At 45.9% G+C, this 23,864-nt stretch overlaps 1 protein-coding gene across 1 annotated transcript in view; it reads left to right on the top strand.

Annotated features, from left to right (window-relative positions):
- CLVS1 (clavesin 1) overlaps positions 1-23,864 on the top strand; it is a 73,234-nt gene that overhangs the window by 2,850 nt on the left and 46,520 nt on the right. Inside the window, exon 2 of the mRNA XM_081874622.1 lies at positions 5,078-5,705. Within this exon, the coding sequence (XP_081730748.1) occupies positions 5,317-5,705 (389 nt within the window). The 5' untranslated portion in view covers positions 5,078-5,316. The remainder of the gene's footprint in view (positions 1-5,077; positions 5,706-23,864) is intronic.

Here is a 23,864-nt window from a genome sequence, read left to right as displayed (position 1 = left end):
ATGTTCTTTTTGGTTGGCAACCTTTAAAGCAAAGGTGAGGACATACCTTGCCTTCTCACATGTGCTTTAAATTTTAAGCTTTCAGCAAGCACCAAATAAAACATATATGTGCATTTCACCTCTTATGCAGCAATCTTATCTTTAGGATTTAAATACTGAAGCTCATTACAAAATTATCTCCTAAGAAGCTGCCCTGAGATTTTGTTTCTGACTTGGGTAAAAAGATCATTCTCTCTGTGTGTTGCTTGCTCTTTTATGTAGTGTGAATGGTTGTTCGCCGTTGAAAATTACAGTATATTATTGCTCTAAAATTACTGATCTGGCTGGGTTTCCCCAGCCATTCTGGGCGGCTCCCAACAAAGATTTAAAATACATTAAAATGACACACATTAAAAACTTCCCTGAACAGGGCTGCCTTCAGATGTCTTCTAAATGTCAGGTAGTTGTTTATTTCCTTGACATCTGATGGGAGGGAGTTCCACAGGGCGGGCGCCACCACCAAGAAGGCCCTCTGCCTGGTTCCCTGTAGCTTTGCTTCTCACAGTGGGGGAACCGCCAGAAGGCCCTTGGCGCTAGACTTCAGCATCCGGGCAGAACAATGGGGGTGGAGATGCTCCTTCAGGTATACTGGGCTGAGAACCAGAGTCATTTAATACTTTTCCCTTGCATCTTTGGCTATGCTCCTTCCATTAAGAACCACCACACCATATATATCAGGGAAATCCATCCCTCCAGGTATTGCTGGACTCCAGCTCCCATGAGCCCCAGCCAGGATGCCCTAGGGGCAGCCAGTGCTATGCACCTGGCCTCCCATCAGCCATATTTCTATGCTTACTGGGTGGGAGATGGGAGGGATAGTGGGGTGGGTGGCATGGGGTGGACATTGCTCAGTTTGGCTGTGTACTTTTTGATGCGTTTTATTTACCATTTATGACTTTTGTTATATTTTTAATTGTGCAGTTTTGTTCATGTTGTAAGCTGCCTTGAGCATGGTTTTAACTATGGAAATGCTGCATGCAAAGAAAATGTTGTAAGTGTGCATGTATGCAGTGGTGGAGTCAATCTTCTGTTCTTGCTGCTGCACCTGCACTGCACCAGCCTACCTGCCACCTAGCCCTCCCCCTCTCCTTCCCAGTAAGCCCAGTGATGTGGTACATGGCCATGCCTGACATGACCAATGCTCAGAGGTGATTGGAGTTGTACTCTACAACAAAGGGAAGGAATTACATTGGCCACCTATGGTCTATGCTATTTAAATTAATATAATCCACAATACTTATTATTTCAGGTAGAATTGCAGACTAGAGTGTGTTTTTTAAAACACCCAATGTCTTGCTCATACCACAACTAGAAGTTTAAAATTATTCAATGCATTGTTCACACCACAGAGAAAAGGATGAGCATTGTGTCGTGCTGTTAGCTCTGTCTGCAAAAGCAGAGGAAACCAGAGAAGAAATGAAAATGATCAGGTGGGGAGGGCAGGAGGGAAGCAGCAGCACATGGGGGATCATAATCCAAAGAGAGGAAAGTAGTACCAATGGTCCAGAAGACATTTTAAGATGGTGCCACCAAGATGTTTCTAGCCCAACCAAACATAGGTTGGTTTTTTTAAAAAATGATCCTCCAATATCACCTTATGCCTGTGATTACAACCTGCACTGCCTCTGGTAAAGAGGCCCAGACTATTTCAATATTCCAAGTATCCTAAGACAGTCTGCACTTCATAAATAGTTCCAAAATAAATTGAAATTAGAAGCATGATGCTGGATCAAAGACCTTTAAAATATAATTTTGTTTTTTATTAAGTCATTTATAGTGCAAACCTATGGATGTAAACTCAAAAGCAAGTTCCATTGAGTTCAGTTGACATTAATCCCAGATAACTGTGGATGCTTCCAGACAGCAGTTTAATACTGCAATCATTGGCAATTTTTTTTAAAAAAATCAATTAACTGGCTTTTCCCTGGAAAAGGTAAACCCAGATTAAATGGGGGGGTACATGTTGATGACAGTGATATTGTGTGGGTGCTTAGGGCAACCAATGGCATCCTACAACAGTCTAGAAGCAACCTATAAATAGGATTGCAATCTTAGAGTTATTTGTCCTGGGAATACTATTTCTAGGGCACTTTGATTTGGATTATGTGGGCTGCTCTATGATGACTGGGAAGTGGAGAGACTTTCCTTTTTGTGCAAACTTCTGAAGGACTTCTGGAGTTTGTTCTAAGTCTATGAATGTACATCAGTTTACAGGGCAGCTGGAGATGCCCGCTGAAACTACACCACCATTTACCTAGAAGGCTCCACCTAAAGTGGTGCCCTCCAGATGGTGCCAGACTACAACTCCCATAATCCCTGACCACTGACAATCCTGCTTGGGGCTGATGGTAGCAATCAAACAACAAACAAACAAACATCTGGAGGGCTATCCCTGGAAATCCTTCCATGCCTTGGCAATGTGCCGCTTAGTGGACCGAACAAGCTTTTTGAAAATAGAATTAAAGGATTAACTGGGGAAGGTTGTGTGAGAAATGGTCTACTGGGCATGGAAGCATTTTTATAAATGAAAACACCATGGCAGGCAAGTCTTCAGCCACTAGGTAAGAATATCTCAATGGAGCAATAGTAGTTAACACCTGGTAATGCTTCCAGGAAACAGCCCTGCTGTTCAAAGCAATATTGATTATTCTGGCTGCCTGCATATTGCTTTAAAGTCAGATGTTAGAATGAAAGAAGGCTTATAAAAATGAATTATGCACCAGTGTGTACAATAGAATCCTTTTCTAATACTCATTGTGGTCTAGTTACCACAGTATGCACATGTAATGTGGGATATTTCACAGAAACAGTAAACCTCAAAAGCCGTGATCTGCAGATAAATACTACTGAAGTCTTCCCCTGATACTTACTTAAAGAAAAAACCACCAAGGCTCTCATTCAGCTATGCACCAGTATATATTCACCCATAAGAAGGCTGGCACTGTCAGAAATAGTATTCAACCATGTGCATAGTCCACTGGGCCAGATTCAACTAGTGAGTCCCATCAGCAGAAGACCTGCACAAGGACTTCCACTTGTGCAATGGAGTTTCTCCCCTCTCCTCCCCCTCATGTGTCCCACCCCCTAAACAGACTTGGGGGTGGAAGCATGCAGGGGGAGCAGAGAGGGGATCATTCCCTCTTGCAAGCCGAAATGCACATCTACCACACCATGTGCCCATTGCAGAAAGTCTTGGCAATTTTGCAGTCTTTATTTTGGGGCACCAGTCTCCAGTGCTGGAGCACACATCTATTACTTTATAAAAGTGTCAAAAACACTCTCATTGGAGCAAGACAGTTTCCTGTTCCATGCATTATACCAGGGAGTGAGACCTCACACCTGGTGGCCAAGTGGGGTCCTCCACACCTCTCTATCCTGCCAAAGGATTTCTTGCAGGCTATTCACCCCACTCACTGGTCCTACCCCAAGCCCTTCTCAAGTGCTTTTCTGGGCTGGCATGTGCCCTTGAACTGCTTGCTTGCCTGGACAGAGGATGAAATGTATGCTGGAGCATATGTGTAGAAGCATGTTTTTCTGTGGCTGGAATGTAGCCTTCTGTACAAAGGAAGAGTCAGATCCATTCTTCTGCCCACTTTTTCCTCTGGTCCTCCCAGTCCTTGAGAGAAGGTTGCCATCAGGCTGAAAAATGCTCCTCTATCCATGCAGTAAAGGGTGTAGCACAAAACTAGTTCTCGGCTTTACCAAACCAAACCGCTCCATCAATTTTAGTATCTAGGCCATCACAGGGAACTGGAATAACCCATAAGGCTGATGCTTCAAACGGCATGGTAGTTAACTTTAGTAAGGTTATACCTTTGCTTTCTGCAATGAATGTGTATGATATGAAAGAGGGGTGCACATCTGCATACAAACTGTAGACCTGTTGCAGGTTGATGCTCTGAGAAGCCATGGTTGGGGCATGCATGTGCACTGTGTGACTAGAAAAGGTGGTCTGCTTTTTGTATTTTGCATGTTTGCTACAGCAGGCACCAGTGTAACAGTGGGAGGTTGGTTTAAAAAATTAGGAGCAGTAATTGGGCAAAGAAGTTAAGCCAGGTGTGCAAGGGCTCTTGCATATTCATTTGGTGACATTTGTACAGATGACATGTGCAATTTGTAGATTGGGGTAGGGCCCTCAAGACTCTCCCAGGCCACCCTTCTCTCTGTGCCCTGCTGAAGTGCTTTTGCCTCACAGGACTGTATCCTTAAACTACAATCATGCTTTTTTGCTTGCCTGAATGAAGGACAGGGGAATGAGGAGATGTGTAGATGCGTTTCAAAACCTCTGGCTTTCTCGTGGCTGAAAAGCAGCTTAATATATAATAGCTCTGCCCTCTCTGGACTCCTGCTGCCTCTGACCTCACCCACTACTGGCATGTGTGTCAGAAAAAATTGGCCTTGAGGGAATATGGGCCTTGACCTAGAAAAGGTTCCCAGCTCATGCAGCGGATGTATGTTCACCCTGAACATGTCTTTATATGCTACAAAGAAGCCCCACTAGTCTACTACCATATCATTGACTGGTGGCAACTCCTTTTTAATATGAGAAGCTGCCCTGAGGCTACTTGGAAATGGTGGGCTCATCTGGAATGGAGCTCCAACTAATAAGTAAGGAACAGACACTATTGGGGGCATCATTTCTTGAGGTTGGCCTAAAAGGGGCCTTCCTTAAGGGAAACTGGTATAACTCTATCTGGGAAGGCATTGACTGAGCTCTCAGTGCCATTGTTATTTGTATTCTAATTAAATAAGGAATTGTAATATAATGTTAAATCAGCGCAATTTCAGCATTGCTAAAGGCTCAGTTCAATTATAAATTCATCAAGCTGTGTTCACGAGGCTTCTATATTATGTATGCAAGATATATAATGATAGCATTGTACTAAGTAGCTCATTCTAAAACTGTTTGGGTCTTTAAATTTTAATCAAATCGGCAGTAGTAATTTAAAGAAAAAGGGGGAAATACACATGCTTGGAAATGTGTACAGTCTGTTTACAAACAAATATAATCTGTGGTTGTTATATATGTATTTTTCAGAGAATGATGGTGATACGAGTGATTCATTTCTACGGATGGATATCTAAGGATATGAACTGAATGTGAGAGCCCTTGGATGGGTATGGAAAACTCCTCATCGTTGTATTCTTCAATATATTACAAAATATAATACAAATTGCACTTGGATGAGTCACCACAGACTGTTAGTTGAATGGGACCAGAATATCTTCTAAGGAAATTGCTGAAGTTAAGGATTTGGAAAAGAGACTTTTGCAAAGATGACCCATTTACATGCTGGTCTCAGCCCAGAGACGATAGAGAAAGCCCGCCTTGAACTCAATGAAAACCCAGATGTTTTGCACCAGGACATCCAGCAGGTCAGGGACATGATCATCACAAGGCCTGACATTGGGTTTTTACGTACAGATGATGCCTTCATCCTGAGATTTCTCCGAGCCAGAAAGTTTCACCAAGCAGATGCCTTCAGATTACTGGCTCAGTACTTCCAGTACCGTCAGCTGAACCTGGATATGTTCAAAAATTTTAAGGCTGACGATCCTGGGATCAAACGAGCTCTGACTGATGGATTCCCAGGAGTGCTGGAAAACCGTGATCACTACGGCAGGAAGATACTTTTGCTTTTTGCAGCCAACTGGGATCAGAGTAGGTAAATGTAGATAGTGTACTTATCTTTTTAAAAAATAATAATACACAAACCATTAACTGATTGTTAATAGCAACACACATGGGGAAATAATTATTTTGAATTGTTTTCAAATCCTGAGTTGATCTGATGAATCTGATAGTCAAAGATGTGTGTTAAGAATTTCCTTCCTTTTTGCTTCAGATATGGTGTTCCCATTTACCTGTACATACAGCAGGCTTCAAACAAAAATATTTGCAGGAAGTGCTTCAGTGCCTATTATATTACACAGCTGGCCATATCTTGATATGTGATATGATAACTGTGGCCACAGTTACAAGAGCGTGTGTGTGTTGTTTTTAATGCCATAATGCTGGTAAATGCAATGTGATCACAAAAGCGGAGACTTTTAAACTGAATAATCTAAAGAATCAAGGGGGATGAATGCTTCTTTGCTCACAACCAATCTTTCCATACCAGCTGGTGCCCATAAATTCTGCTTTATTAACCCAAGAGTTGTAAATGTCAGACACTTAACTGCAAGTGTACAGAGACTCAGATTTAAAGGGCAGAGCATTACTGCTATGTGAGATTACAAAAATCAGTGTAAATTCTTTTAAAAGATATTGATCAAGACAAACTCACATGCTTGCCAAGATGTTCTAATTTGGGAAGTGTGATTGCCAGCACATCCTTCTGTCAAAATAGAAGGATATTTTTAAATGTTCCCATACATTTCTGCGATAATCTTTGGTGTTTAATACAGGCCAGTAAATGGCTGGTAAAATGAAGTTACAAGGCACTGCCAAGAAATAATTGCCATTCCTTTCCAGCTTCCGGCATGTTAGTGGTAAAAGAGCTTTGCAAACCCTCATTGACCATCTTTTATTTCTGCAATATGCTATTAAATGCAGGGCTGCCAAGACTGTTGTCAGCAGCATCAGCACAGAAGTTACATATGACAGATTGAAGTCATTAGTTCAGACCAATTACACTTCAAACAATTGCATTTTTCAGTTCATCATATTAATTTCTTGTGGGTTAGAAAAGAGAGGTTTAAGCTGAACAATAGACTGGTGCAATGACATATGAAGGGGTGCAGGTGGATAATGTAGGAGATATGAGATAATGTACTTGATTCAATCCAAATTAAACCTGCCCCTGTCCTGCTTTATGAATCACAGGTAGTTCTAACAGGCCAGCAGCAGAAGCATATGGAGAAAGCAGTTTAAGGGAGCATGCAATATGTTATAATCTCTTGTCTTTCCCTGTCTGTAGGGGCCTTTGGCCCAAGTTGTGACAGTTGTCGTTGGTCCCTTAAGACAGATGCTGCTGTCCTGCTTTTGTACAGTCCTCAATGGCATAGACAGACAGATGGCTCCTTATGCTTCTCCCTACCAGACAGCTGAGACAAGGAGGTATCCCACTAAACTAGGAGAGAGGGAAAGACTAAAAGATCTCAGAAGCCAACAGCACAATCTTAATAATGTATACTGAAAAGTAAGTCCCACTGAGTTCAGTGGGGCTTACTTTCATGTAAGTGGGGTTAGGATTGAACCCTGATGTACCTGTAAGCAATCCTCTGTAATGTTTCCCCACATAATCCAGTACAAGGGAATTCAGGAGCAAACTGCTAAACACCATCCTGGCAAATTCCAACAGAGTGCATTGCTTGGTTCAGGCAAGTGAGCCAAGCCTTGTTCAGTAATGCAGAACCTGTGGTCCTCCAGATGGGGCTGATGGGAGTTGGAGTCTGACAATGACTGGGAAGGCCACCTGTATTCAACAAGGAAATTCAGTTTTCTAAAATGGTTGCTCATGTGTTGTAGATGCTCTTGAAGTATTCTGAAGAGGGAGGTTCTGTGTTCAGAATGGGGAGGAAAGAAAGCTAATTCATAATTCTACACATGTCTATTCAGAAGTAAGCCTTGCTGAGTTCAATGAGACTTATTCCCAGGTAACTGTTTTGTGGCTTTCAACTAGAAAACTCTTAAACAACAAAAACAAAAACCTAGCATGTACTTGAGCCCTGCATTTTGTAAGTATTAGAAAATCAGTGTATCACTTCTTAACTGACAAGTACCAGGATAAGGAAATTGCTGAGCACTACTGAAAATACCTCTAAGGGAATGCTCATAGGACAAGTTTCTATTTTATTTTATTGGTAAAAATAAATGCTACATAACTAATTTTTGTTTTTACCCTATGGTGACTTTCAGATCATGAACATTCATTCAAGGTTCTTCCTTCATACAGGTCAAGAGGGGTCAGTCATGTCTTAGAATAGACTATTATTCCATTCCTATCTTATGATGACAAAAGTTCCAATTTTAAATGAATGGAAGGAGTTCATTCTTAGTGTCATTTGCACCAAGTTCTCAAGCTTATGAATCATATGGCCTGCAAAAATCCAAAAATCATTTTATAGACTTTCTCCCTGTGTGAGAGCTACAAATCTAAATGAGCTGTCATCTGACCACTTACATTACAGTTTTAAATGGATCCAATAAGAATTCCTCTTTTTTAAAAAATGGAACCCCAATTCAACAAATCTGGCACACTAGTGGAAGCCAGTGCAAGGACTCCCACGAGCATAATGTGTACCCCCTTCCCACGCCTCTCCCAAATCCACTCTGGAGGGTCGGGAGAACACCTCAAATAGCATGTGGGGAGAGGAGAACGGGGATTGTTTTATCCAACAAGCTGAAATGCTTGCTCTGACAGAATAAGCAGAAGAGCATGGCATTGAATTCCTCCCCGAGAGCAGATGTCCCCAAACTTTTACTATACAGTGAAACCTTGGGTCTTGAATGCCTTGGCATTCAAACATTTTGGCTCCTGAACACCAAAAACCCAGAAGTGTTTCGAATTTTTTTTGGAAATCGAACATCCGATGTGGCTGTCGGCTATTGTTTCTGGGGCGCCTGTGCCAATTGGTAGCTGCGCCTTGGTTTTCTAACGTTTCGGCAGTTGAACAGACTTCCGGAATGGATTACATTCAAGAACCAAGGTACCATTGTATTAGGTTCAAATTTATCCCCTTAAATACTGTGCACCAGGAGAAATGCATGAGAAAAACTGCAAACAACCTTTTGGATTGAATATAGTATTGCAACACTTGAGTCCCAACATTGGAGAAAGGCAGGTTATAAATACATTTAATTAATTAACTGAATGATTACACAAGCAACCCAAGCAAGTATTTGGGGAAGTCAGTTGTCACAGCCACCCAGGTGGGTCCCAGCTCACGAGAGACCTTACTCCGTTGTAGTTTACTTACAGGAAAAGTTTATTGAAGATAATTGCTTCTTTCACAGTTCAGCATTGTGGCTGTACGTCTGTCACGTTAGACCGCCGAAGTCCCCCTCTGACTCCTCCCCTCCTCCACACCAACTTAATAGCCTGGCTCTAGACCACCTCTTCCTCTCCTTTCTTTTCCGCAGGGTCTTTCTGCCCCCCTGGGTTCTCTCTTTCCGGGATTCGCCTGAGGCTGAATCCTCTGCCGCCTCCTGCCCCCTCCTTCTGGCTTTGGGGCCGGGCTCCTCCTCTGAGCTTTCCCCACTTCCGCGCGCCTCTATGTTTGAACTTGGCGCGCGTACGTTGCTTTTGACCTTTCCTTCGTCCTCTATACTGCCCCCTGTTCCACTCTCTACCCTTTCCGGCTGAACACCTTGCTCCAACCCCCTCTCTCTGTTTTCTCCTGTTCCTCCTCCCTCCGAGAGGCTGACAACTCCACCCCCTTTACTCCGTTCCGGCTGAGACCCCTCTGACAGCGTCTGTGCTTCACTGGGCTTTCTCCCCTCCTTTCCTGACTTTTCACAGCTTCTCTCTTCTCCTGCTTTTCGCCTGATCATGCTAGCTCCTTTTTGGGAATCCTCTGACTCACTGCTTAGGCTCATAGATTCCCTTCGAATTCCGTCATCTTCTTCCTCGTCTCTCTCTCCCTCCTCCCACTCGCTTTCCGTCTCCTCTGCCATCTCCTCACTTCTCCCAGAAACCCTGACATCCATCCCCCCCTCGAAGCCCCCCCTTCCCCCCTCCCGGTCGCTGGGTGCAGGTTGAGGGAAATGTGGTTCTTCCTGGGTCGGTTCAGGATACCGGGTGTCCACGTCAATCTTCTCCTCTGGCAGCTCCGTATACGTGTGTTCGAACTCGGGTTCCCCCCCTGAAGGCATCACAGTCTCTTCCTCCCTCACTGCTTCTCCTGGCGCTGCCTGCCAAGGACCTATCATCCACCTCTGACTCCATACCTCCCTTGGCTGATCCACCCACCAATAAGGGTTTGTCTCTCCCCCCCCCAGGCGGGGATCCCTGGTCGGGCTTGTTTTGGGCGTAGAGCCCTCGGGCGAGGAGAAACCCCCGAACGTGCTGCCCGACAAAGTGGGCGTGAAAAGCCAATCATCAAAATACTCCTCGGGCATGGGTTTGTGCGGAAAAATTGCATGAAACTCCTCCTTCAACAGGGGTTCGTCCAAAGCGTAACCCGGCACCCAGCTATTTGCAGAGACTGGAGTGCCTTCCCTGGCGAGAAAATATTCAACTCCCTCCTCCCCCCATCGTGAATCCAGTATCTCTGTGACCTCATTAAGAGGTTCTGGTCTTGGCGACTCCCCTCCCTCAGGCGCCCTTCTACGTGGCTCTGGAGGTGCTCCTGACTCTTGAAACCTGTGTGGGGCTTTGTAGGGAGTGAGCACCGACCTATGAAAGACCGGGTGCACCCTGGAGCCCTCCGGAAGGGCTAGGCGAAAAGCCACCGGATTGATCTTAGCCTCAACTTGATATGGTCCTAGCTGCCTGTGTTCTAACTTCTTTTTGGCCAACGACCTGGCCGGCATCGCGTGGGCTGCTAACCATACCCAGTCCCCAACCTGAATGTCTTCCCCCGCCCTTCTGTGTTTGTCGGCTTGCACCTTATACGCCTGCTTTGCCAGCTCCAAATGTCTCCGCAGCTCCTCGTGCACCTCTTGCAACTCTGCTGCAAACTGGTCGGCATTTTGAGGTCCCCCCCCTTCAGGTGCTGTAAAGCTCGGGAAGGTTCTGGGATGACGTCCATAGTTCGCGAAGAAAGGCGTCACCCCGGTGGATGCGTGCTTCGTGTTGTTGTAGGCGAACTCAGCCATCGGCAGGTAGTCCACCCACGCCGCGGGTCGCTGGTTGGCGTAACACCGTAGGTACTGCTGCATGATCGCGTTGACCCTCTCCGCTTGACCGTTGGTCTGTGGATGCCTCGCCGACGTCAGGTTGATCTTGACGTGCAAGATACCCAGAAGCTTCCGCCAGAAAGTGGAAACAAATTGGCGCCCCCTGTCGGACAAGACGGACTGCGGTAGTCCATGCACTCTGAAGACGTGATCGATGAAGAGCTTTGCGGTCTGTTCTGCCGTCGCCACCTTGGCACAAGGAATGAAGTGCGCCATCTTGGTGAACAAGTCCACAACCACTAACACCGCCGTCTTACCTCTGGAGCTGGGCAGGTCTGTAACAAAGTCCAACGCTACCCTCTCCCACGGTTGCTGCGGTGTCTCCAGCGGTTCTAACAATCCCGCCTGCTTCTGATGCACTGGTTTGGACCTCTGGCAGATATCGCACCTGGCTACGTAGTCCGCCACCTCTCCTCTCATCTGGGGCCACCAAAAGTCCCTTGCCACCAACTCCATCGTCTTCTCTTTGCCGAAATGGCCCGCACTCGGGGCATCGTGCAATTGTTGCAAAACCGTGGCGCGAAGCTCGTCGGTGGGCACGTAAAGGGCGCCCTTGCGAGTCAAAAGTCCATCCTGCAACTGAAACTCATTGTTGTCAGGCGACCCTCTGCGGAGCTCCTCCATCTTGGATTGTGCAAACTGATCCTCTTGCAGCGCGCGTCGCACCGCGTCCAGGTCGACTGCGATGGTAGCGCACGTCCACGCCTGCGGTGCGAAAATGTACTTCGCTGCGATTGGAGCTACTTCCTCCAGGTATTGAGGCTTTCGGGACAGCGCGTCTGCTATAACATTGGAGTCTCCAGGGATGTATTCTATTTTGAAATCGAAATCCGCAAAGAATTCCGCCCAGCGCATGTGTCGTTGGGTTTGCAATTTAGCCGTCCGCCAATACTCCAAGTTCTTGTGATCCGTGCGGACCTGCACCGTGTGCTTGGCTCCTATCAAGAAGTGTCGCCACGCTTTGAAAGCTGCATGAATGGCCAACAACTCCCTGTCCCATATGGTGTAGTTGCGCTCCGTCTTGCTGAGCTTCCGGGAGTAGAATGCACCCGGTCTCCAGTTGCCTTGCGAATCCTCTTGCAAGAGGACGGCCCCAACTGCTCTGTCTGATGCATCTGTCTCTACCCGCATGGGCCTGCCAGGATTCACGTGCAGCAGCTGCTCCTCGGAGGCGAAAAGGCTTTTAAGCTTCCGAAAGGATCGCTCTGCTTGTTCGGTCCAGACGAACTTCTTCTTCTTGGAACTGAGGGTGTCAGTGATTGCCGCCGTCGCGTTTGCAAAACCTTTAATAAACTTGCGATAAAAATTGGCAAAGCCGATGAACCTCTGGACCTCCTTCCGATTTCGAGGGCTTTTCCAGTCCAACAGCGCTTGGACTTTAGTCTTGTCCATGGCCAGTCCCTCGTCGGACAGCTTGTAGCCAAGGAAATCTACCTCTCTCACATCAAACTGGCACTTCTCCAACTTGGCGTACAGCCTGTGTTCCTTCAGCCTCTGCAGAACTTCCTTCACGTCCTTATCGTGATCCTCTGGCGATTCCGAGAAAATCAGGATATCGTCGAGAAAACAGACACACTTCTTGTAGAGGAGACCTGCCAGGACGTGATGCATGAATGCTTGGAAAACATGGCTGCCATTTTGTAGACCGAAGGGCATAACTCTGTATTCGTACGTGCCCAAAGGAGTGAACATGGCCGTCTTCCACTCGTCGCCCTTCCTGATGCGGATGAGGTTGTAAGCTCCACGTAAATCCAGCTTGGTAAAAATCTTCCCCCTCCTGACTGTAGCCAAAAGGTCGTCAATTTTGGGCATGGGGAAGGCCTTGGGCTTAGTTAGTCTGTTTATGAACCGGTAGTCCACAATGAGCCTCTTCTGGGGCGTGTCTTTCTTTTTCACAAAGAAAACAGGACTGCCTCCCGCTGCTTTAGATTCCTGGATGAATCCGCGCTTGAGGTTGTGTTCTATGAACTCCCGAAGCTCTTGCAGCTCGTCTTCCGACATGGAGTACAGCTTGGCAGTTGGCAACTGCGCGCCTGGCACTAAGTCAATCGCGCAGTCGTAAGGTCTGTGAGGCGGCAATTTGTCAGCTTCCTTTTCGCAGAAAACCTCCAAGAACTCCGCGTACTTGTGAGGAACCGCTTGCACCATACTCAGATGCAGCTGCTGTTCGGCTTCTCCTCCTTGATCGGTTTGGATGCAATTCTGGGCGCAATACGATGAACAAAAGGTGATCTGCCTCTGGTACCAAGCAACCGCGGGACTGTGCCTGTCCAGCCAACTCATGCCCAACACGATGGGCGTGTCCGATAAGTGGGTGACATTGAAACTAATAAGCTCTCGATGGTCTCCAATTTGCATCATCATGGGAGTGGTTTGCTGCACCACTTGCCCCCCTAGCAACTTCCTGCCGTCTACCGTGACCACGTTCAGAGGCGTCGTTGCAGGCAGGAGCGCTATGTTATGCTGCTTGACGAACTGTAATCCCACGAAATCGGCGTTGCTTCCCGAATCGATGGTTGTTGGAACCTCGAGAAGTCGCCCATCAGGCAGCTGGAGTGTTGCTGTGAGTAAAACTGCTGGTTTGGGAGGTAAAGGGTCCATGCGCTGCAAGGATGCTGGGGACTTCTCTACAGATCCGCCTGGCTGAGCCCCAGTAGCTCTGCTTCCAGCCAGGCACTGCAGTTTCCCTGAAGCTGCTCCTCTGATTGCACCTCTGCTGTCACAGTTGCTAGTGCTGCAGTGTGCTTCTGGAGCCTCTGGGGGCACTCTTTCGCCATATGGTGTGCACTGTCGCAGATGTAACACTTCCTGGTCCCTCTAGGAGGCTTCGCTTTGGCTGCAGCAGGGATGGGGCTCTGGGATGGCTTTTGAGCCCTAGCACCACCAATCTCCATTGGCTCTTCGCCTTCCTTCCCCATTGGTGAGGGGTGCGCACGGCTGAAATCCCTGTGCACAAAAGGGAGAGCTTTTGCTTGCGCGCGCGCTTGGGGCCCCCCCTCCTCGTGCCACGGACGTCCCTCATGTCGAATTCCTATAGCCAAAGCCCGTTGCACCACGTCTTCCAGGGTCTGGGGTCTGTCCCCCCTTGCGATCTCATCCTTGACGGAGGGGCTCAATCCCTCCCAAAAAAGATCCCTGACCGGTAGACTGTCCTTCGGCCAATCTAAGGCGGTGAGCAATGCAAAAAATTTAGAATGATATTGGCGTACAGTGGCTCTCCCCTGCCTCAGCCCGTGCATCTGCCGGCGCGCAATGTCCTTATCCACAGAGGATTGAAAACAAGCATCCATTGCCTTGATAAACGCATCTGCATTGCGACGGGCTGGTCCATCTTCGCGCCACAGATTGCGTAGCCAAGCCCTGGCCTCCCCATGCAGGTGCGAAACAATAAATCCCACTCTCTCCTCCTCATCTCTAAAATCATGACGGAGTAAATGCAGTGCATACACGACATCTGCCCTGAAGTTGGGATAGTCTTGCAAGTTGCCATTAAAATGCGAAACTAGGGCACCCCCCCTCCTTCCAAGCGCAATGCCCTCCGCTCTGGAGCCCGGGGTCCCCGCCTTGTCCGCATTTTCCCACCTTGCTTGCAAATCCTGGCAGGCTTTCTCCAAGTCAGCATTCTTCTTCTGCGAAGCAATGACTGCCGTTGTGAGAGTGGTAATCTGATCCCGGAGTGCAGCCAGCTGTTCCTCAGCACTCATGGCTGCCCCGTTCGTGAGCTTCGCAAAAAAAAATTTTTGCTTTCAGAGGGAGGGGGACTTTCTGTCACAGCCACCCAGGTGGGTCCCAGCTCACGAGAGACCTTACTCCGTTGTAGTTTACTTACAGGAAAAGTTTATTGAAGATAATTGCTTCTTTCACAGTTCAGCATTGTGGCTGTACGTCTGTCACGTTAGACCGCCGAAGTCCCCCTCTGACTCCTCCCCTCCTCCACACCAACTTAATAGCCTGGCTCTAGACCACCTCTTCCTCTCCTTTCTTTTCCGCAGGGTCTTTCTGCCCCCCTGGGTTCTCTCTTTCCGGGATTCGCCTGAGGCTGAATCCTCTGCCGCCTCCTGCCCCCTCCTTCTGGCTTTGGGGCCGGGCTCCTCCTCTGAGCTTTCCCCACTTCCGCGCGCCTCTATGTTTGAACTTGGCGCGCGTACGTTGCTTTTGACCTTTCCTTCGTCCTCTATACTGCCCCCTGTTCCACTCTCTACCCTTTCCGGCTGAACACCTTGCTCCAACCCCCTCTCTCTGTTTTCTCCTGTTCCTCCTCCCTCCGAGAGGCTGACAACTCCACCCCCTTTACTCCGTTCCGGCTGAGACCCCTCTGACAGCGTCTGTGCTTCACTGGGCTTTCTCCCCTCCTTTCCTGACTTTTCACAGCTTCTCTCTTCTCCTGCTTTTCGCCTGATCATGCTAGCTCCTTTTTGGGAATCCTCTGACTCACTGCTTAGGCTTATAGATTCCCTTCGAATTCCGTCATCTTCTTCCTCGTCTCTCTCTCCCTCCTCCCACTCGCTTTCCGTCTCCTCTGCCATCTCCTCACTTCTCCCAGAAACCCTGACATCAGTGATGTGCTGCCTGTTAACATGGCCATTCTACACCTTTCGGCTGATGTAGTGTAGTGACCTCAGTGGAAACATACTGTAAAATGGGCTCATATTCTTGTTCCTGAGAAATGGGCCAATGAATGACAGAAAAAGCTGGATTTATGGATAATACTTTGACCAAATGTATCCTTCCGATATGCCATCTGTATTGAAACAAATGGTAGTTTTACTGTTACCAAAGCCACAGCTCATGGCTTGGGACAGTCTTTCTTCCAGTTCTGAACAGCTATCTTTGATTGTTCCCTGACTTGCTGTTATTGCTAAGATTCTAGGCAGGAACTGTTTGGTTGTGGCCCCATTCACCTAAAGAAATCTGGTTTAGCCTATCTTGGCTTATATTTAGGAATCTCTGCAAGCCAAATCTATTTTGTCAGGCTTTTAGCCAAATGATATTTTGCTGCTCCTATTGATGGATGGCTTTATTGTAGATTTTTTTTTAACTTACAAAAGCAAATCAGAAATATTTAGGATGTGGTCAATAAAATGCAACTCAGTGTAACAGAGGGAACAACTTCTAATTTAATAGTAAAGCTCTGAACAAACCTCTGGATTTTGAGTCCACATTTTGATGCTTAGCATTTCTAGCTCTCTGCTGCAATCTCAAATCAATTTTATCATGATGACATAACTAATTCTTTACACATGCTGAAATTGTATAAGGGAAAGAAAAAGTGGTTTGAGATTGCCCTAGATTGTTGAAAGGAGATGGGAAATGGTGTTTTCTATGTAGGCCAGCCTATTTCTATTATTCATTTTCAAACGCAAAGTGTATCCTACCAACCCTGATTTCATACTTCTATGGAGGCCACTTACACATTGGTGAAAGGCAAGGAGACATAAAAGTTGCATCATCTCAGTATAGTGAAGAAGACTGTGACCTATGGAATTATGGAACTTGCTCCCACAAGAGGCAGTGATAGCAACCAATTGTGGTGACTTTAAAAGAGGATTAGGCAAATTCTTGGAGGACAAGGCTATTAATTGCTACCAGTCATGATAGCTGTGGATCAGTATATATGGGGAATTGACGTTTGGACTAGAAACTGATCTACTTCCTCCACCTGTGAGTCAATTTGGTTCAAAAGGTTTTTTACAGAGATCCTCTCTGAAGTCAGTTTGCAGCATGATTTGAATCCAAACTGTTCTTGGAAATGGACAAACCAAGGCTAAAAGTGTGAAAGATCAAATGTTAAAAAAACAACACCTGGGACAGTTTTGGAGAATTAAGGTTCTACTCTGCCTGAAAGCCCTGAAAAATTCAATATTGCGCCAAAGGTTAAAAATAAATAAATGATTGCCCTTTTGCATGAACATGAACAGTGATATTTGCACAAAGAATACCTGATTAAGAGAACAATTCCCAAGATGAGGGAAAAAACACTTTCTACAACAGTTTTTCCCGTTTGTTCAGTTTCGCAGCCTGTCTTGCATCCTCTCCTCTGCACTTCTCTGCCTCCTTCAGACTTCAAGTCAAAGCTGCAATCTGGAGAACTCTGGCTGTGTAACTAAATGAACTTGGTTCATTACCGTTCAGATCAATCAGCAGTCTCCTTTGTTTCTTTTGCGGTACAAACCCAGTGCTTGGTTTAAGCTATAAATAACATGAGGTGTTAACTCATGGAGGGTTTAACCACAAAGAATAAATTATTAAAGACATTTGTGGCTATCAGAAGTTGGTTTTGATGGCTTCTGTTTACATCCTAGGAGAGCAATAACTGAAGACATCACACATGACAGGATAACTGAAATGAGAAAACATTAGCTTAATATGTCTGGTTCGTATTTAAAGCTATTGCATTTTCACATGCTCCCACCTTCCAGAGCCGTGAGAAGTTTTAGGGGAAGCACTACCTGAGTTTTGGCTTTCTTAAGGAGAGGAGACACTGGAGACTCACAGCACATTTGTAATATTTGGTTTATTCACCAGTATGCAAGTATTAGTAGAGGCAAATTGCATATGCACTTCTACTAAGCAGCAGGTCAATTAGATATAGAGAGCAACTGTATACCCCACTCCTTTCTTGGAATCATCAGCTCACAGTGCTTCCTTACTCGCTCCTTGTTCTCTGAATACTTCAGCCCAATTTTAGAGCACACCAAAATTCAAGCAGATCATGTTGCTCAAACAAGTCTCAAATGGAGCAGGGAATCCTTTTATGTGTTCCTTCCTGTCCAGAAGGATCCAGTGACTGGCATGGGTGGGTGAAGTCAATCTAGGGCCCAAGTGTACTTCACTGCTTAGGCAGATGTTGCAACTTCCATCTTGCAGTTCAGTGGCTCAACGCATGAGGGAGCTGCCCTGGTTGGAGCCCCAGCAGCTCCCAACAATTCCGTTTATATCCCACTCTTCATCCAAGTTGCTCTGGGCAGGATATGAGAAGCCCTTCCAAGGATACTTACAACGCCTCTGTGGGGTTGGTTAGGATGAGAGATAGTGGCTGTGTCAGAGGTACCAACTTCTAAGGGAGAAAGAGGTGGCTGACATCCGTGTGACTGTTAGAATTCCTGCTCCATGATTGCAGTCATGAGATTTTTGTCTATCACATGATGGTGTATGTTTTGACTCCACAGTGGGAAGTGACGAAGACAGGATGTTTGTGTTACTGTGTTCCATGAAGTGGGACTATTGTCCTTTGTTCTTTTTCTCTTTGCTGTCTGATGCTAGAGAGAGAGGGAGCCATGTTGCAGTGCTCCGTGTGTGTTTATATGTAAATAAATTAGATTAGCCAAAATCCTAAGTTGCTGAGGTCTGTTACGCAGGCTGCGAAGACTCTGCAGATCCCTAAGTGTGCTGGTGTCAGTCGGCATTGGTCGCTGTGATGTTCGGGCAGAAGAAAGCTTTTGAAGCTCCCGAACGATCGACCAGGAGGAAGAGAACATGCCAATTGGGCATTTGTCTCTCCCAGTGTCCTACTCAAGTGTAGGATGAGCTCCTAACAGTGACATCCTGAAGTCATGTGTATGATGTCAGGAGATCAGGAGGAGCCAGAGAGTTGAGCAGCGCAGCTTCAATGGCCGGTGACTGCTACTTCTCCTGTCGCTGCCACTGGCTGGGGGCTGCTTTCCTGCTCCTTCCTCTCCATGGCAAGAAGCCACACTGTACTTGGCTCTGCGCTTGGCCTCCTCTGCCTGCTTTGAACATTGCAGGGGGTGGCCCCTTCTGCCCAAAATATTGGGGTCCCTAAAAGGTCTCAGCCCCTAGGAGTTCAGCTCCCCATGGCTGTGTATAGATTGCCACCTTCGAACAAAGCTAGATTGTTCTTTTCCTCAATTCGGATCAAAGCTTCTTTGGGGGGAAATGCATCAAAACTCAGTAATTCATAAGAAATGACAGGGTATATGTGGATTTTACTAACATCTTGTATATGCTGCTTCCCAAACCAGCAGCAGGAATGCAATGGATGCACAGTAAACAGAAATGTGTAAGCATTGCATTCCTGCTGCTGGTTTGGGAAATGATGGCGTTTTTATTGCTTCCTTTCCTTACCTTTCCCGCCCCGACCTGGCTACAGTGATCCATGCAACGGTCACCTCCAGGCTTGACTACTGTAATTCGCTCTATGCGGGGCTGCCCTTGAAGCTGTCCCAGAAACTCCAGCGGGTGCAGAATGCTGCAGCGAGGCTCCTCACGGGGTCTCTGCCATGGAAGCATATTCATCCAGTGCTTTTCCAGCTGCACTGGCTCCCGGTGAAGTACAGGGTCAGATTTAAAGTGCTGCTTTTGACCTTTAAAGCCCTTCATGGCCTAGGACCCTCGTACCTACGGGACCGCCTCTCCCGGTATGCCCCACGGAGAGCCTCAAGGTCCATAAATAGCAACACCCTAGTGGTCCCGGGCCCTAAGGAAGACAGATTAGCCTCAACCAGAGCCAGGGCCTTTTCAACACTGGCTCCGGCCTGGTGGAACGCTCTGCCTCATGAGACCAGGGCCCTGCAGGATCTTATTTCTTTCCGCAGGGCCTGTAAGACAGAGTTGTTCTGCCTGGCCTTTGGCTTGGAGCCAATTTGATTCCCTCCCTCCCTCCCTCCCTCCCTCCCTCTCTTTCTTTCTTTTTTCTTTTCCTTTCTCCTCCTGAGATGAGGAGTTTAATATTTTAATGTTTCAATATTTTAATGTTGTATTTTAATTTTGTTTTTAAGTTGTAATCATTCAGCTTGTTTTTATTATTGCTTGTTAGCCGCCCTGAGCCCAGCCTTGGCTGGGGAGGGCGGGGTATAAATAATAATAATAATAATAATAATAATAATAATAATAATAAAAATTCCTTTGTTTCTTATATTGTAGTACTGTTTGAATTATAAGCAAGGTTAACTGTAATAATGAAAAAGAAAGAAAAGGGGCGGGGGGGGGAATACAGTTGGAAAGCCTACAGATATAGCACACGTATTGCGATTGCTACAGCAGGATCTACAAAAACCACCAGCAATGTTTAAATCATCCATGGTTAACCACTGCATGAAAACGTAGATAGAGCCCTGCTGGAGTAGACAAAGTCCTATCTAGTCCAGTGTCCTGTTTCCTACAGTGGCCAGTCTATGGGAAACTCACAATGCAGTAGTCATCTCCCAATGTTGTTCCCCAGGAACTTGTGTTTAAAGGTCAGGGGATTTCCAATACTGGAGATACTGGAGAGAGTACACAGCCCAGTAGCAGCCAGTGGGGAGGGGTGGGGCACGATGGCATTGCTTACCTGGTTTCCTAATGCAGTGCTCACTTCCAGGAACCAAGATGGAGAGAGATGAAGCAGTGGGGATTTCAGGGTGGGTAGTGGATTGGCTATGCCACTGCTACCGCTGCTCTGACATCATCACCTTTATCTGGCTCCCTTCACATTGGGAAGCTAGGTGACACAATACTGCAACTGTTCCTCGTCAGGAATTGCCACAGCCAGTTGATAATTCCTGCACCTTTCCCAGTTCTACAGTATCCGTTTTGAGATGTGGCAACCAGAGCTGTATGTAGTATTCCCAATGTAGCCCATAGGTTTGTATTATCATATTGTCAATTTTGTCTTCAATTCATTTCCCAATGATACCCTAGGCTTGAAATTTGCCCCTCCGCCTTAATAGTATCTCAGAGAAGTTGCAATTTCTTGAAGCGGTGAAAACTAGTTGATATCGTGGTTGCTCTGAAATTTTTAACCTCTGCTTTGATGTGAAATTAGCAGGTACTAAATTCAATAGCAATCAAATCCCTAAGTGTCATTTTAAAATTTCAACAGAATGGTATTGACAGGTCAGGAACAGGGAAAAATAGTACCATTACTATCCTCCAATTTGATCAAGAGCATCTTGAAGTCAAATTACAGTTTTTGTAAATTAAGTCTTGTGAAGATCTGGTTCATTTCATTGTAACTAAAGGGTCCTGTGCTTGTTCTATGTTTTTTGCCAGTACTTTGCCCTGATTGTACAAAATATAGCTTCCAAAGCAATACAGCCTTGACAAGTCAGATTACATAAAAAGTGGCACCAAGTCCCTCTGATCAAAGCAACAAACAACAATCATTTTCTGTCATCAAGACACTCTGATCCATAAAAGGGAAATGTTTTCTCCCTTTCTCTAAGGCATTCCCAGTTATGCATCCTTAATGTATAACATGTATGTTAGATTATATCAACATTAGGTGGTTGCTTATATTGCTTCTGCTGCTGGGTCCTAAATGTGTGAATTCAATTGGGGTTTAGGCCTGGTTTTGGCACAGAAACTGCTTTGGTCACCCTGTATGATGACCTCTGTCGAGACAAGGGAAACATGTCCCTGACAATTCTCCTCGACCTCTCAGCGGCTTTTGATACCATCAACCATGGTATCCTTCTGGAGCAACTGTCAGAACTAGGGGTGGGTGATACCGCTTTGCAGTGGTTCCAGTCCTACTCGGATGGTCGTTCCCAGAGGGTGTTGCTTGGGGAAAGCTTTTCAGCCCTATGGAACTTCAATGTGCTTAACATCTACATGAAATCGCTGGGTGGGGTCATCCAGAGGTTTGGAGTACATTGTCAGCAGTATGCTGATGACACTCAGCTCTATTTCTCCTTTACATCTGAGGCAGTGGAAGTGCTGGACCAGTGTCTTGCCTCGTTAATGGACTGGATGAGAGCCAACAAACTGAAGCTCAATCCAGATAAGACTGAGGCGCTGTTAGTGGATGGTTCCCAAGACAGGATGGGTGGGAGATCGCCTGCTTTTGATGGGGTTACACTTCCTCTGAAGGAGCAGGTTTGTAGCTTGGGAGTGCTCCTGGATCCCTTGCTGTCACTTGAGGCTCAGAAGTACCTTTAATCAGCTTCAGCTGGTGGCCCAGCTACACCCCTATCTGAATTCAGCTAGTGCAGAATTCAGCAGCCAGGTTGCTCACCTGAGCAAGATGGTTTGAGCATATTACCCTGATCCTGGTCAGACTGCACTGGCTACCAATTAGTTTCTGGGCCCAATTCAAAGTGTTGGTTTTAACCTATAGAGCCTTAAACAGCTCAGGACCACAATACCTCAAGGACTGCCTCTTCCCATATGAACCTACCCCGACCCTGAGATCATCTTCTGAGGCCCTTCTTTGTGTGCCTCCTCCTCGCGAGGTCCGGAGGGTGGTAACACAAGAACGGGCCTTTTCTGCAGTGGCTCCCCATCTGTGGAATGCTCTCCCCAGGGAAGCTCACTCGCCACCTTCATTATACACCTTTAGGCACCAGGCAAAAATGTTTCTTTTTAACCAGGCCTTTGGTTGATTTGATTGACATCCTATGCCCTTTTAAAATGTGTGTGGGTTTTTTTGGGGGGGGGCTATTGGGTTGTTGTTTTTATTTTGATTATGTATTTTGTGTTACAGATAGGTAGCCGTGTTGGTCTGCCATGGTCAAAACAAAATAAAAAAATTCCTTCCAGTAGCACCTTAAAGACCAACTGAGTTAGTTCTAGGTATGAGCTTTCGTGTGCATGCACACTTCTTCAGATACACTGAAACAGAAGTCACCGGACCTTTCTATATAGTGAGAAGGTGGGGAGGGGTATTACTCAGAAGGGTGGTGGGAATGGGTGATTGGCAGATAGCTGCGATGAGCCTGTTGACGACTCTTAACGACTGCAATAGGTCTAACAGGAAAAAGCAAGGGGTGAGAAGGTGAAAAATGGCTTTGTCATGTATAATGAGATAAGAATCCAATGTCTTTGTTCAAACCAGGTCTCTCCATAGTTTTAAGTTTGGTGATAAGTTGCAATTCAGCAGCTTCTCTTTCCAGTCTATTTCTGAAATTCCTTTGTAATAGAACAGCTACTTTGAGATCTTGTATAGAATGTCCTGGGAGATCGAAGTGTTCTCCTACTGGTTTTTCTGTCTTGTGGTTCCTGATGTCGGATTTATGTCCGTTTATTCTTTGGCGTAAGGTCTGGCCTGTTTGTCCAATATAGAGAGCTGAAGGACACTGTTGGCATTTTATGGCATACACAATGTTAGAACCACAAGACAGAAAAACCAGTAGGAGAACACTTCAATCTCCCAGGACATTCTATACAAGATCTCAAAGTAGCTGTTCTATTACAAAGGAATTTCAGAAATAGACTGGAAAGAGAAGCTGCTGAATTGCAACTTATCACCAAACTTAAAACTATGGAGAGACCTGGTTTGAACAAAGACATTGGATTCTTATCTCATTATACATGACAAAGCCATTTTTCACCTTCTCACCCCTTGCTTTTTCCTGTTAGACCTATTGCAGTCGTTAAGAGTCGTCAACAGGCTCATCGCAGCTATCTGCCAATCACCCATTCCCACCACCCTTCTGAGTAATACCCCTCCCCACCTTCTCACTATATAGAAAGGTCCGGTGACTTCTGTTTCAGTGTATCTGAAGAAGTGTGCATGTATTTTGTGGTTTTATATTCTGATTTTATTCTGTGAACTGCCCTGAGACCTGTGGGTATGGGACGGTATATAAATTCAATTAATAATAATAATAACGTAAGTTCCACAAAGATCAAGAATAAGAATATGAATATGAATATTTTTGGATTGCAGTATTTACTGTAACAAAGACATAAATATCTATGATAGCAGTCTTTAGTGCAATAAAACACAGAAATATTAGAACTGTGTTAAAGCACAAAGGCGGGGAACTCTTCTGATGGTTTTTGCGATACAATTGGTTAATGGGGATGAGACTTAAATTCTCCCATACTAGCACATGAATCCCAGTGTTTCCCCTCTTTCCCCTTCCTTGTTTAAATCGTCAGCTTGGACATTATTCCTTATGTTAAAATAATCCTATCACAGTATGCCTTGGCTACTCGTGCAATCTCCTTGTGGCATTAACATAAACTTTCAATCTTGCTATGTATGGAGGATATCAGGATAGGTGCTGGGCTAAACAGTGGCCTTGTCTGGTAGTTTAGT

Source organism: Podarcis erhardii (assembly GCF_964252035.2).
Source record: "Podarcis erhardii genome assembly, chromosome: 8".
In the NCBI taxonomy this organism is placed as follows: Eukaryota; Metazoa; Chordata; class Lepidosauria; order Squamata; family Lacertidae; genus Podarcis; species Podarcis erhardii.
This window is presented reverse-complemented; position numbering and strand designations above follow the sequence as displayed.